This window comes from Ziziphus jujuba, chromosome 2, assembly GCF_031755915.1.
Source record: "Ziziphus jujuba cultivar Dongzao chromosome 2, ASM3175591v1".
In the NCBI taxonomy this organism is placed as follows: Eukaryota; Viridiplantae; Streptophyta; class Magnoliopsida; order Rosales; family Rhamnaceae; genus Ziziphus; species Ziziphus jujuba.
Window position 1 is genome coordinate 20,898,644 of NC_083380.1, and position 13,354 is coordinate 20,911,997.

The 13,354-nt window shown below is 27.9% G+C and overlaps 2 protein-coding genes across 2 annotated transcripts; both read right to left on the reverse strand.

Moving 5' to 3' along the window:
* Positions 1 to 9,061: 9,061 nt before the first annotated feature.
* Positions 9,062 to 10,554, reverse strand: LOC132800749 (uncharacterized). Its single transcript, XM_060815009.1, is given in 3 exon segments — positions 9,062 to 9,545; positions 9,684 to 9,815; positions 10,406 to 10,554. Coding segments are annotated over 3 exon segments (765 nt in total).
* Positions 10,555 to 10,887: 333 nt separating this feature from the next.
* LOC132800750 (uncharacterized protein At2g29880-like) lies at positions 10,888 to 11,890 on the reverse strand. Its single transcript, XM_060815010.1, has 2 exons — positions 11,600 to 11,890; positions 10,888 to 11,466 (listed from the first exon to the last, which is right to left on the reverse strand). Exons 1-2 carry the CDS (start codon positions 11,888 to 11,890, stop codon positions 10,888 to 10,890), a joined length of 870 nt encoding a protein of 289 aa, XP_060670993.1.
* Positions 11,891 to 13,354: the final 1,464 nt, after the last annotated feature.

The window sequence follows — 13,354 nt, forward strand, 5'->3', positions numbered from 1 at the left end:
TATGTGAAATTATTTTTTTTTAATTTTTAGTTAATTGTTATTCATGAAATATTATATTATAATTTAATTTTAATTTATATTAATAAATTTAGGGGTTGTAAAATATATTAATATAATTTGTGGGTGTATAAAAGTATTAAAATATTGTATGCAAATATAAATATACAAATTTACAATTTCAATTAAATATAATGCTTTTTTATAAATATAAAAACATCATTTAACTTTTTCACTTTTAAAAATAATTATTTTAAATAATTATAAAATAGTCCAATCCAGTCCTCTCTGCACCAAATATGGAATAACTAGTCTACCATTCAGTCCAGATCTATATCAAACATAGGACTGCATTATTCTATCATGTCCGATCCGATCCGATCCAAACCTGTCCTATCTGATCCAGTGCAATCCGAACCTATACTGCGTACCAAACGCACCCTTAGTATTTCTTTTGGTTTATTTTATTATTATTATTATTATTATTATTATTATTATTTCCTTTTTGTTTTCGTTATCAATGTTAAAGGATTTTTGCACCCATGTAATCTTCACTTTGAAGTAATTTGCAATTTTACCCCTCAACTTTGATTATGCCACCTGTGTCTCTAGACTATTAAAAACTAATATATATATATATATATAACCTAAACAACACATAAGAAGTGTCACAAAAAAAACATGAAAAAACACTTACCTTACAAACGATTGATAGTTTCAACATCTATCCAAATGAAGAACAAAATTTTCATGTCCTAGAATAGAACAAATTACAACGATATGCAAAGATTGAATTGAGCTTAAGTTTGTCTATTAGAGTTTTTTTTTTTTTTTTAACACTCTGTTTGGTGAAAAAGGAAGTTAATTATCGAGAATCAGTTTTTTAGAATTCAATTTCTCAATAAATTTTTTTTTAGAATTCTTTTTATAGGGTTTGATTACTAATGAAAATCTTAATACAATCTTCAAATCTTTCCTTTAACATTATTTGGATAATACAAGAAAAATAAGAAGGGATGTAATATAAATTATTAAAATACCCTATATAAGATCATATTATTCTTTTTCACTGTAATTATGTTTTAAAGTATATAATTTTTTACTATAATATGTATATAACTAATATTAGTTATGACTCATAATATTATATCTCATAAATTATATTCAAAATAAAAAAATAATAATAAATACCCTAATTTTGAAAACTAATAAATAAAAAATTTATTCTTGTAAATTTATTAAAGGGTAAAATTGTATTTAAAAAGGTACGTAAAATTAATTTTTCAAGAAATTTTAGAATAACATCTCTATGGAAGGATCTATAGTCCACCTTAGTTTCTCATATTATGAAATTTATTTTCTACTGGAGACTATAAATTTATCATTTTAAAAATCATCCAAACAAGAAAAAATTTTATTTTTCCAAAAAATTTCAAATTCCTATTAATTTTACCATTATTCAAATACCTTGTAAGTTTCTAAAATAAAAATCAAAAAATATTATCTAATATTAGGAAAAAAAATTAAAAGAGAAAATATATGTCAGGTTCCATCCAAAATTCTGCACCGGAACCCTAGACGAGTCCTAATCTCAGGGATATCCTACCGAACCTTTCAAGGAAAATCTAGCAGCATCTCCTCTAAGAGTTCCGTAAAGAATTTTGGATGGGTCCTGACAGTTAGTATCGTAGCCATAAAACAAACATCCTTATACTTATTCTAATGAAGATCTTAAATCGCTTATGAAGCCTCGCATAATCCTTGAGATTATCATCACTAACGAGAAAGAATCTATAAAATCAAGTCCGAATCCTTTCACATCCCAAATATCATTCATGAAAAACTTTAAATTCTTCCAATTTCAACATACTCCAAGAATACATACCTCAAATAATAAAGAATTTAAATCTTAATTCGAATATCACAACCGATACTATGGACTAATTACTAAATCCTCAACCCATAGAAAAACATTCCATACTTCTTAAATTCTAACTATGCCCCAAAAATCATATTCCTTATGAGTTTTAAGTTGTCACCAAGAATATCAATCACCTTAAATCTATAAGACACTGCCAATAAAACCTTAAATCTCCAAGAACATAAGATGTCAAGAACTTAGCTTCCAGAAACAAAAATAACTATGCTTGAACATCCAACAAGATCCAAAGAATCATCTTCTTATTAACCTCACCACAACGAAGTTGGGGTTAGAATTCTGATAGCCCTCTAAATCACTGCTGAAGCCATATGGCATGGTGGTAAAGAAAATAAATCGGTGTCCAAAGCCAATTTGATGGTGATTCGATCTCTTTTTACGGTGGTAACACAAGTAACTTGTTGGTAAACATCTTCGAACGGTTTCCCATATGAGCACATCTTCCATCACTCACCATCTACTTAGGCATCGACCATATAAGCTAGATACTCTTAACAACCACTCTTCGATAGCTCCTTGGCAGCGAGGGTAGAAATTATCCTCAGCAAAGGCCTTTAAACTCCTCCATGAAGCATCACTTCAAGTAGCCCAAATCGTTTAAATGCTACTTCCTTAAGGTAGTGATCCACAACATAAGATTTGCCGCTACTCAATTCACGTTTCGAATTACTTAAAACCCAAACGATCAAACTTAATCAGGTCTCCTTCTCTCACCTGATCTTCAATAAAGAAGGGGCAATCCTTGACCATTTGACTAGGCCATAGGGATCCCCTTTAAGGTGAAGCAATTTTCTAATTAGCACCTTCGAAGATTAGAGCTATTTTAACTCGGGCAATGAATTCGCTTTGAGACAAAGAAATAATGCTTTAAGATGGTTAAAACAAGAGAGTAAATGCGAATAGGATGCACAAAAATGCACAGTCCCTTAGGAATACTAGAACCTAGAGCTTTGATACCAATTGTCAAGACCCGTCCAAAATTCCTTATCAGAATCCTAGACAAGCCCTGATCCTAAGGTAACCCTACCGAACCTTCCAAGAAAAATCTGGCAACATCTCTCCTAAGGGTTTGACTTACCATAAAATTTCCTGTACAGAAAACACACTTCTAAATACATCACCTTATTCCTCCCATCTTACTACAATTTAATACCACAAGTTTCCAACACTTCAATAAATAACAGGGAATCAGTGCATAATTATATCTATCCAATGAAGTATACAGAGCCTTACAAAATTTTAAGTATAAGAATAAATACAATAAGAAGATAAAAGGAATAATACAAGATAAAGAGGAAAAGAAAGAAAGGCTTCTTGGACTTTCAGCAATGAACAAAGACGCCGAGCTCACCTCCGGACAATCAACGTCTACTAACTTGGACCTAAGGGAACAGATTTAAAAAAAAACACATGAGATGTAATTATCTTAGTGAGCGATCCGGTCTACTAAACAATAATGATAATAATAATAATAATAAATAATTTTAGAAAATAACATTTGCACTCAAAATTCTCACAATTCACTCCATTGGAAAAGTTTCCCCCTTAAAACATTTCACAAAACCCAACATTTGTATACCCCGAAATTTAAGAAAAATATTAAATAATAAAATTCCAAATTTGAAATGAATAATAGAAGCATGATAAATAATAGAATATTAAAATAAATGGATTATTATTTAATATTTTTCTTAAATTTCTGGGTATACAAATGTTGGGTTTTGTGAAATGTTTTAAAAGGGAAATTTTTCCAACTGAGTGAATTGTGAGAATTTTGAGTGCAAATGTTATTTTCTAATATTATTTATTATTATTATTGTTTAGTAGACCGGATCGCTCACTGAGATGATTAGCATTTCCGTTCCCCTAGGCCCAGGTTAGTAGACATTGATCATCCGAAGGCGAGCTCGACATCTTTGTTCGTTGCTGAAAGTCCAAGAAGCCTTTCTTTCTTTTCCTCTCTATCTTGTATTATTCCTTTTATCTTCTTATTGTATTTATTCTTATACTTAAAATTTTGTAAGGGTCTGTATATTTCATTGGATATTTATAATTATGCACTGATTCCCTATTATTTATTGGAGTGTTGGAAACTTATGGTATTAAATTGTAGAAAGATGGGAGGAATAAGGTGATGTATTTAGAAGTGTGTTTTCTATGTAGGAAATTTTGTGGTAAGTCTAACCCTTAGGGGAGATGCTGCCGGATTTTCCTTGGAAGGTTCGGTAGGGTTTCTCTGGGATCAAGACTTATCTAAGATTCCGGTGAAAAATTTTGGACGGGTCCTAACAATGTGAATCACAAAGCATGGCATAAGAGAAGAGTTGGGGATTGAATGAACAAACTAAGAAAAGAAAAAAAAGAATGCATGGACCTAAAGAAGAAAAATCAGAAAAGGCAGAATGAAAATTACAAAGGATGAACAACATAAATTCAAAAAAAACAAAGTAAAAAAAAGCATAAATTAAAGAGCGAGAATAACGGAAATCCTGGGTTTGAGATGACGAACACAAATTCAAAAAACAAAGCAAAAAATTCATATATTTGATTGAAATAGTGAAGAAATGAGAACAAACGCTCTGTGATGATTTAGTCTCGGCATGGCATTCTACCGATAACTTAGTTTTAGCAATAAAAAATTATCAGCAATGGAAATTTCTCACAATGCAAAAGATAGGGCAGAGAGAGAGAGAGAGAGAGAGAGAGAGAGAGAGAGAGAGAGAGAGAGAGAGAGAGAGAGAGAGAGAGAGAGAGAGAGAGAGAGAGAGAGAGAGAGAGAGAGAGAGAGGGAGTTTAAATGTTAAAATATTTATTAAAAGACTTTTTCAATAGAATAGAAATACATTATGAATTTATATAAAAGGAAAATGATTTTAGATTTAGTGATAAACATTTGGTTTAGATTTAGTCATGAGCATTTTATTTTATGACCAAATCAACATATAGGCACAACAAATTTTATGTATTTTAACAAAAAATATAGTTTCTTATTGTGAAAGGAATGATATGGTGCTGCTTCTCAAATTTTTAATTATAATTGTGTAAGGTAGAAAAAGGTTTTGTTTTGAGTACTATATCAAATATGAAACTAAAAAGTTTAAATTAATATCTGTTATCTTTTATAATTCCTTTTTATAAGAATTTTTGAGAAAATGAAAGCACAGATTCCTACAAGCTCTAATGTTTTGTTTTGTTTTATAATTTTAAGGGTTCCAAATATTAAGTTATGTATTTAGGAAAGAAAGTACATTTTGGTATGTACTAGTTTATAGTAATGGGAGTTAAATTGTAGTTTGTGATATCAGTTAACTGCTTATTTGTAGTTAGTGCCAATTGAATGCTGAAGTCTAGTAATATTAACATATTGTTAGTTCATACAAAAAATTGAAATAAAATTTTACAGATAAAATTTGGCACTTTTTATGCAGTTGGTAGATTTAAACAATTTGGTTAATATGTATAATATGCACAATTGTTTCAAACTAGTTAGGTGCCCCAACTAGTCATTAAATTGAGTTCTCTTATGCAATAAATTATCTCAAAATTGTGGTAATATGAATAAAATCATAATATATACAATTACTTCACTTCAAATTTGTAACAGTTATTCATATAAAACATGCAATAGTTCAAATATAAAAATGTATGTATAAATATTTATACTAGATGTGGTCCCATACAATGCATGTGGACTAATATTTAATAAAGTTTGTATACCACTACAGACTATAGTTGTTTTTTTAACGAATAAAATATAATTAGATAAATAATGTATCATATGAAACTATATATGTATTATAAGGTATTATAAGGTTAAAAACAATTTTCATTTCCAAATTATGCAATGATTTCACTTTGTATTCTAACCTTTATAAATTTTCATACTGCAATCTAAATAAATTATTATTTAATATAATTGTTAGCATTTTTCAACATTTGAATGGAAAACTTCACATAGTTTCTTTACAAGGGAAAGAAAAAAAGAAAATGAAAACTTTAAGACAGATGAAGAGAAAAAAAAAAAAGATAACATATTTTTATTAATTCATAATCTTTACAAGTTATCTCAAAGAAGACTTTATAAATTAAGATGGTGAAAGTTAAACTATAAATTTTTAGTAAGCAATGATCTGAAAATAAAAAACAAATAAATAAAGTAATAAAGTAATTTAAAAAGTCTTTCATAGCTTTTTTTTCTTCTTTCACATATATTAAAAAGCACGGATTCACCAAAATATATATATATATATATATATATTTATATACGAGCTATACTACAGGTACCAAATTTTTTACCAAAATTTTGGTAACCAACTATGTGGTAGTTTTTTAATGGTATCAAATTGATATTGTCTTACATACATGGATAGATAAACGGTTTAAAAGTTACCAAATCATGAATACCAAAATTTTGATAAAAAATTTTGGTCACTCTAAATTTATCCTACATATATATATATATATATATATTAAAAATCAAGCGATAATTTTGTGATTTGGTATAAAGCAATTAGACCTACCATTCATTTCTTCAATCACATATTGATTATAAAACAACGGATTATTTTGTAATTTTAGGAGTTTGAAAATTGGACAATTTAATGGATAAAATTTACCTTAATACCCTTGTTGTTAATTGAAAATCAAATAAAGAAAAACTTCAAAAGTATGTTAAATTATTTAAAAGTAAGGGCATTTAAAAAATAAAACTAACACAAAAGGACTATTTTGTAGTTTTTAAGTTAGAAATTGTACAAATTTATGGACCAACTTTACTTTAATACCTTTACTGTTTATTGAAAATTAAATAAATAAAAACTTCAATGGCATGTTAAATTCTTTAAAAATAAGAGCATTTATATAATAAAGCTAAAACTAGTGGTTTGATGAAAAACAGGATAAATGACAGGGTATAACTAGCTTTTGACACATGGAAAAAAAGGCAAAACATATAATGAATTGTTGATTTTGAACCAAAATGAACAATTAAAATTGAACCAAAAACTGCTCATATTCTCATTTATAGTGTAGACAAAGGATATATACTTTTGCTCATGTTCATTTTATAAACTTCATGTTATTTTAAAATATATAAGGATATCAAAATAAAGTTGCAAGACTTTACATTAATCTTGTTTAATTTGTAAAGTTTTATGCTTATGATGTAGAATTTCTCAAAATAATCAACCTAACAAAATATATTAGCGTATTTAACCATTCTTTTTCCATTAATATAATCTTTACTATATCTGCTCACAACACCAACTGAATCCTGCATCCGTTTCAAATTATCTAAACTCACATTTCTACCATTAATCTTTTCATTTTCCATACATAAAACACATCTGATTATTTCTTTTTCTTTTCCAACATTGAAATAAAAACCAATATGTATTTAAACGCCAAAGAACTAACGTAGAGCCAACTAATCCCAAAAATGGAATCAAGTTGTAGCTCTTTCAGAAATTTAAACTTTAAAATCCATTCATTAAACTTCAATGGAATAGGAAAATTAGTCAATGTCAAAATCTCAAGTATGTGAAATGAAGTTACATGCAACTTCAAATCTATAAGGACAAGCCTAATCATATTCAAATTCAATTCTTTTAAAGATCCATAGTTCAAGATAAGAGAAAATTTAGAACATGTAAGCAAGTCAAACTTCAAACTAATTTTTTTCAACATTATACATTGCCGCTTTAATTAACCAAAGTAACAATCCAAACTCTAACAATGTTATTATAATGCTCAAGATTATGACAAGAAATGCTAAGTACAAATTAATGCATGGTAAAGTTATTATCATGTAAAGACATAAACTGTGCCAGGAAATTGTTAAAAAAGTTAAATTCATTGTCATCACCAAATTCTTTTGAATCCAAGATCAAGAACGGACATAACAAAAAAAGCTCCTTATATCTCTTAGACAATATAGCAACAACCTACAAATATCCATGTACGTCTTAAACAATGTAGTAATTCATGCAATGTCTTTAATACTAAAGAGTGTCTCCAATCAAGTGCTATATTTTAGCAAAGAGTAAAATATTAATGAAAATTTGCTCCACCTATGTTCCATTTATTACACCATTTTGGTGGAAGTGAATAGTATTGCACCAAATTTGGTGTACTACTTTTCACGTACCAAATTCTTATTCATATCCCTTTTTTATTTTATTTAAGTTTTTTAAATAAACAACACCTAATATCAGAGAAAAAGGAATATAAAGAGAATATTCTATTTGATGTGAGAGAAATTACTATTTCATGTGACTTTTGCACCATTTTAGTGTCAAATTTTCACCATTTTGGTGCATTGGGTTGGAGATGCTCTAAGTAGATAAAGGATATGATAAAGTATAAAATTTGGAAGCTTGCTTAGATGATCAAAACTTTTTTCCGAATCTTTTAATGATGGTTCCATAATTTTGCATAATTTCAAGTTCTTGTTTCATTGATAGGAGGAACTCATTTATGTGCCCCCTCCTACTCTAAGAACATTTATATTAAAATAATCTTCCTTCTATCAAAATTTCTACTTAATTTACATTATTTTATATGAAACGAAACATCAAAAATAAAACCCAAAGCACAAATTTTTTTAAATGACATTACGAACAAAAAAACAATCACAACATTTAATATAAAGCACACAATAGACAAATAATCAAATAAAAATATAACAATAAAAATTAAAAAAAAAAAACTCATCAACATGAGAAGAAATCAAGAAAGAATAGAAGAATGACTCATTCAACTCTTGCAATCTAATAAATTAATGGGGGTGTATTGAATTTCTACTTTTAATGACTTTTACTGACTTTTTTTAAATGATAGATTTTTATGGATTTGTTGGATTTTAATGGATTTTAAACAGAGTTTATACAAGTATGATAGGCTTTCATAAACTTTTATTTTAATGACTTTTAAAGACTTTTAATGACTTTTAAAAATATTTATAATATAACCATATATTAAAAAGTATAATCTACTTAAAAACGAAAATGAGAAAATTATCAAAAATGAAACGAACAATCCATTACTACTAACATATAATAAAAATATCTAATATTCATTTTTTTTTAAATACCAACAATCTCATTGTTATGTGTAAAAAAAAATCTATTATTCATTATCATTAAAATGTTCAACATCATTCCACATATTAGCAGCTATAGCATCTCTCCATTGATTTGCATGCTCTCTTTGTTCTTCTTGAGTCTCAATAATTGGTTCAGAATCATCCTCCTCATTAGCTAGTATTGCTGAAGATGATAAACCTTCATCATCTTGTTCTTCTGGAAACTCATCAGAACGACGCTCCTTGCGCAAAAAGTTATGTAATCTTGCACAAGCTTAAACTAATTCTGCTTATGTATTAAATGGAAATGGCGGAGCTGTTTTGAAAATTGTAAACCGGGATTTAAATATACCAAATAATCTCTCAATTGTATTTCTCAATGAAGCATGACGATGATTGAATAATTCATTTGGAGTTTCAGGGTCACGACTTTGACCTAAAAAATCTTGAAGATGATAACGAATACCTCGAAAAGGAGCTAAAAATTGACATCGATTTGGAAATCCACAATTCACCAAAAAAAATTTACCTAACCATATAATACTTGTATAATTAGTAAGCAATACATAACATGTATAATTAGAAAAAAAAAAGTAATAATAATAATAAATACATGAATAAATAAATATATAAATACCTTGTCGTACTTTAAGTCCATTCCTCCTTGATAGAGCATCATTTAATACTTTTGAATCATGAGTAGATCCTTCTCGCCCACTAAGCACATACATAAATTCTAAATCAAAGTTGTAAACTGCTAAAACATTTTGTGAAATTATTCCATGACAATTACGGTAACTGCTTACATCACGTCCTCATACCATTGCAGGAATTTAAGTGCCGTTAATAGCTCCTATGCAATCCTATACTTATAAAAATAATATAGAATAGGTTACAAGAATTGTAACAATTTAACAGTTAGAAAAAAAAACAACAGTAACAATAATAATAATTAATACTAAAAAAAATCACTTACTTTAAGGTAAGGGTAAAATCTTGTACTTTCTCTAATTTTTTTTGGCATTGTTACTCCAGGTTTAGCCATCAAATGTACTACGATTGTGTTCAACATCCGCAAAATCTTGTTAAAACTTTGACTAGTGGTAAAATGGGACCGTTCAAATGTTTTACGAATCAAACAATATCGAGAATTTTGACCGACAGTAAGTAAAAATGTTGCAAGCATCTCTTCAACACAAATAAATCTTGTGTCATATAGTAATGTTTTTTCTCTAATGATGTTACATAACTTTAGAAACACATTAGGATACATTCTATAAACTTGCCGAAAGTTTGTTGGTTCCTCATTCAATATTTTGTGTACGTAGTCGTATCCAATTGACGTTTTTGATCTTCTGGATAATGGACATTGAACATGATTACTATACGTGTTAACTATGAGTTCATGTAATACCTGGAGAATTGCTCTAATAGCTATCAAAGAATTTTTAACTTTTTCCTGCAATTCTTCTTCATACTCTTCTTCTTCCATCTCTTCCTCTTCTATTTCTTCTTTGTCTATATTGGAATAAGACATTGTAAATGAAGCCTCCTAATCAAATTATTTTAAAAAAAAGCATAAAAATTATTAAAAAATAAACTCATTATTTTAGTACACATGTTAAGCTTAATAATAACTCAAAAAATAATGAAAAATCATCCAATGATCAAAGATCTAAAAAAGAATTTAAATGCATATTCATAACAATCATATATATATATATATATATATAAAAGTCAAACTCATTCTATTACTATTTTATAATAACCACAAAAAAAAAAAACATAATAATTTAGAGACTCAAAATAAAAATAACATTCTTAAAACAATGCATTTTAAAATCACTCAATTTTGCAATTCAAAGTTAATCTAGTCGAAACGCTCTTGGGGTGTCATTTTGAAGAACTCAATCTTCTTTGCTCTAGTGTTTAACAATTTCAATGCCTTATATTGAGTTTGCTTATCCAAGTTTGGAATCTCCTTGATAATATCCCAACAACTATAATCTCTAGTATCAATTGAATCAATACTTTGATTCAACTTGTTAATACTTTGATTAATCTTCTCTAAGACTGCTGCTTGTGACCTATTAGTTTCAAAAGAACAAGAGTTTCCATCAAAGTTCATTCTATTTCTTTTTCTTGTTATTAGAGGAACCTCTGAACTCATGTTCAGAAAAGGTAATGATAAAGGAAAATTGCCTAAAGTTGGAGACTGCAATGAAGTTTCTTGTATATCACTTGGTATGAATGTCTCAGTCATGAGATCATATGTCAAGTTGTCTAAATCACCATCTCTATTTTCTTCTAAGTCAAATATTCTTGCATCAGTTTCCTCTACTAATCCAATTGAATGTCTCCCAGTTGCTACTCCATTTCCAATTGCAATTCTCAAGTTTTCATAATCAGCAAAAATATCTGTACGATAACTTTTATGGGTAGGATGAGACTGACAAGAAACAAAAGTACAATTAGCATTAGTATGTTATAGAAACAAGCAATAGACAAATGTATAAAAAATTGCTTTTATTAATATCCATTACTTTTTTGTATACATATATTTTAAATAGAAGAAAGCTTACCTTAAAATAGTCCTCCCACACTTCTTCATGAGCAGCAAATTTTTTTGTTATAAGATCCCATCTAAATCTAGAGCTATGCCGCATAAGTTGAGAGTAGTTGGCATACCGTTGTTTAAACCATTTCAATCGATATGTATACTCCTTACAAGTCCACTCACTCCCAAATTTTGCATTAAGAATAGGAATTATTCTTTTTTCTACAGTTTGCTTGCTTAATAAACCACTTTTATCACACCATCCAAGATTGGCAGCATCAACCATGAGTTTTAGTAACTCATTGCTCTCGTCCATTGACCATACTTTATGTTTTTCTACAGTTTTTTCTTTTCCTTTATGATTTTCTTGTTGTGAATCCTCCATTAAAAATTACTATATTTTACATAAAATGCAATACACAATTAAAAAAATAAAAGAATAGTGTGCAGAATGATATTAAATCCGTGAACCTTTAAAAACAATATACAAAAGAACTTGCAAAAAAAAAAAAAAAGCTGAAAATCACATGAATGAAGAATAGTGATCTACCAAATACTAATGCATGCCCGCCTGGATGTGATCAGTTAACCCAGAATTAATAGCCTTCACGTTGAGGTGTCTAATTCATAGCACAAATATACCAATTAAAATTGATACAGAAATTAAAATGGCACAAAAATCAATCCCTTTCCTTTTCATTAACCACCAACAATAATTGTACATAAACTACTACATTGCCCATCAAGCATTAAAAAATAAAAACTACTATATTGCTTTATCTATGTGTTCATGTGTGTATTTGTGTACATGAACAACATGCCTATAATGATTAAAATCAAATTTCTCTGTTTTTCTTCTTTCTCAGAAAATGCATCATCAACAACCTTTTAAAAAACAGGAAAAAGGAGAGAAAGTGCAAACAAAATTATGCCACAAAAAAATGATGCACAGCCACCAATTATGTACCCAGAAAGAAATCAAGGTTTATTCACCAAAAAAAAAAAAAAGAAAAAAAAAGTCAAGATTTGCTTGTTACGTCTCCTATACTAGTACAATCATTACATTCTTCTTCTAATAAGACAAAAATGAACAGAAAAGAAAAAAAAAATAGTTTCTACCTAAAAAAACTCACCATCATCACAAAAGAATCACCTTATATATATATATATATATACTTTCTTTTCTTTTTTTTTATTAGTGAGGGATTTCTATTCATCAAAAAATAATTTCAGTACAATAGTCAAAAGTCATATAAAATAATGATAATAAAGAGTAACCACACTCTTCTCTATCACAAAATCCAAACCACAAATCAAAAAATATACAATGTATGGAAATTTTTTGAGATAATTGAGACAGAAGAATACCGAGCACAAATTAAAGACATCTTTACCGAGCACAAATTAAATTTTTTGGAAATTTATATCTCTCATAAAAAAGTCAAGAAAAATAATCAAAAGTCCAAATCTATAAAAATCAAGTACAAATTGAATACATCTTTACTTTTAAAGATTTAAAAAAGTCATAATTAAATATACTACAACTTTTATAGACTTTATCAAAATCTTTAAAAATCAGGATTAAATACCTTTTTACTTTTAAAAGTATTTAAAAGTCTATATTTAATACACCAATACTTTTAAAATCCACAAAAGTCATTAAAAGTTAAGATTAAATACACCCCTGTAAAATAATTATCAATAAGTAATAACATAAAAAAATTAAAACATTAAACTAACAACCACACAATGCACATCTTCTTTTCAAAATTATCAATCA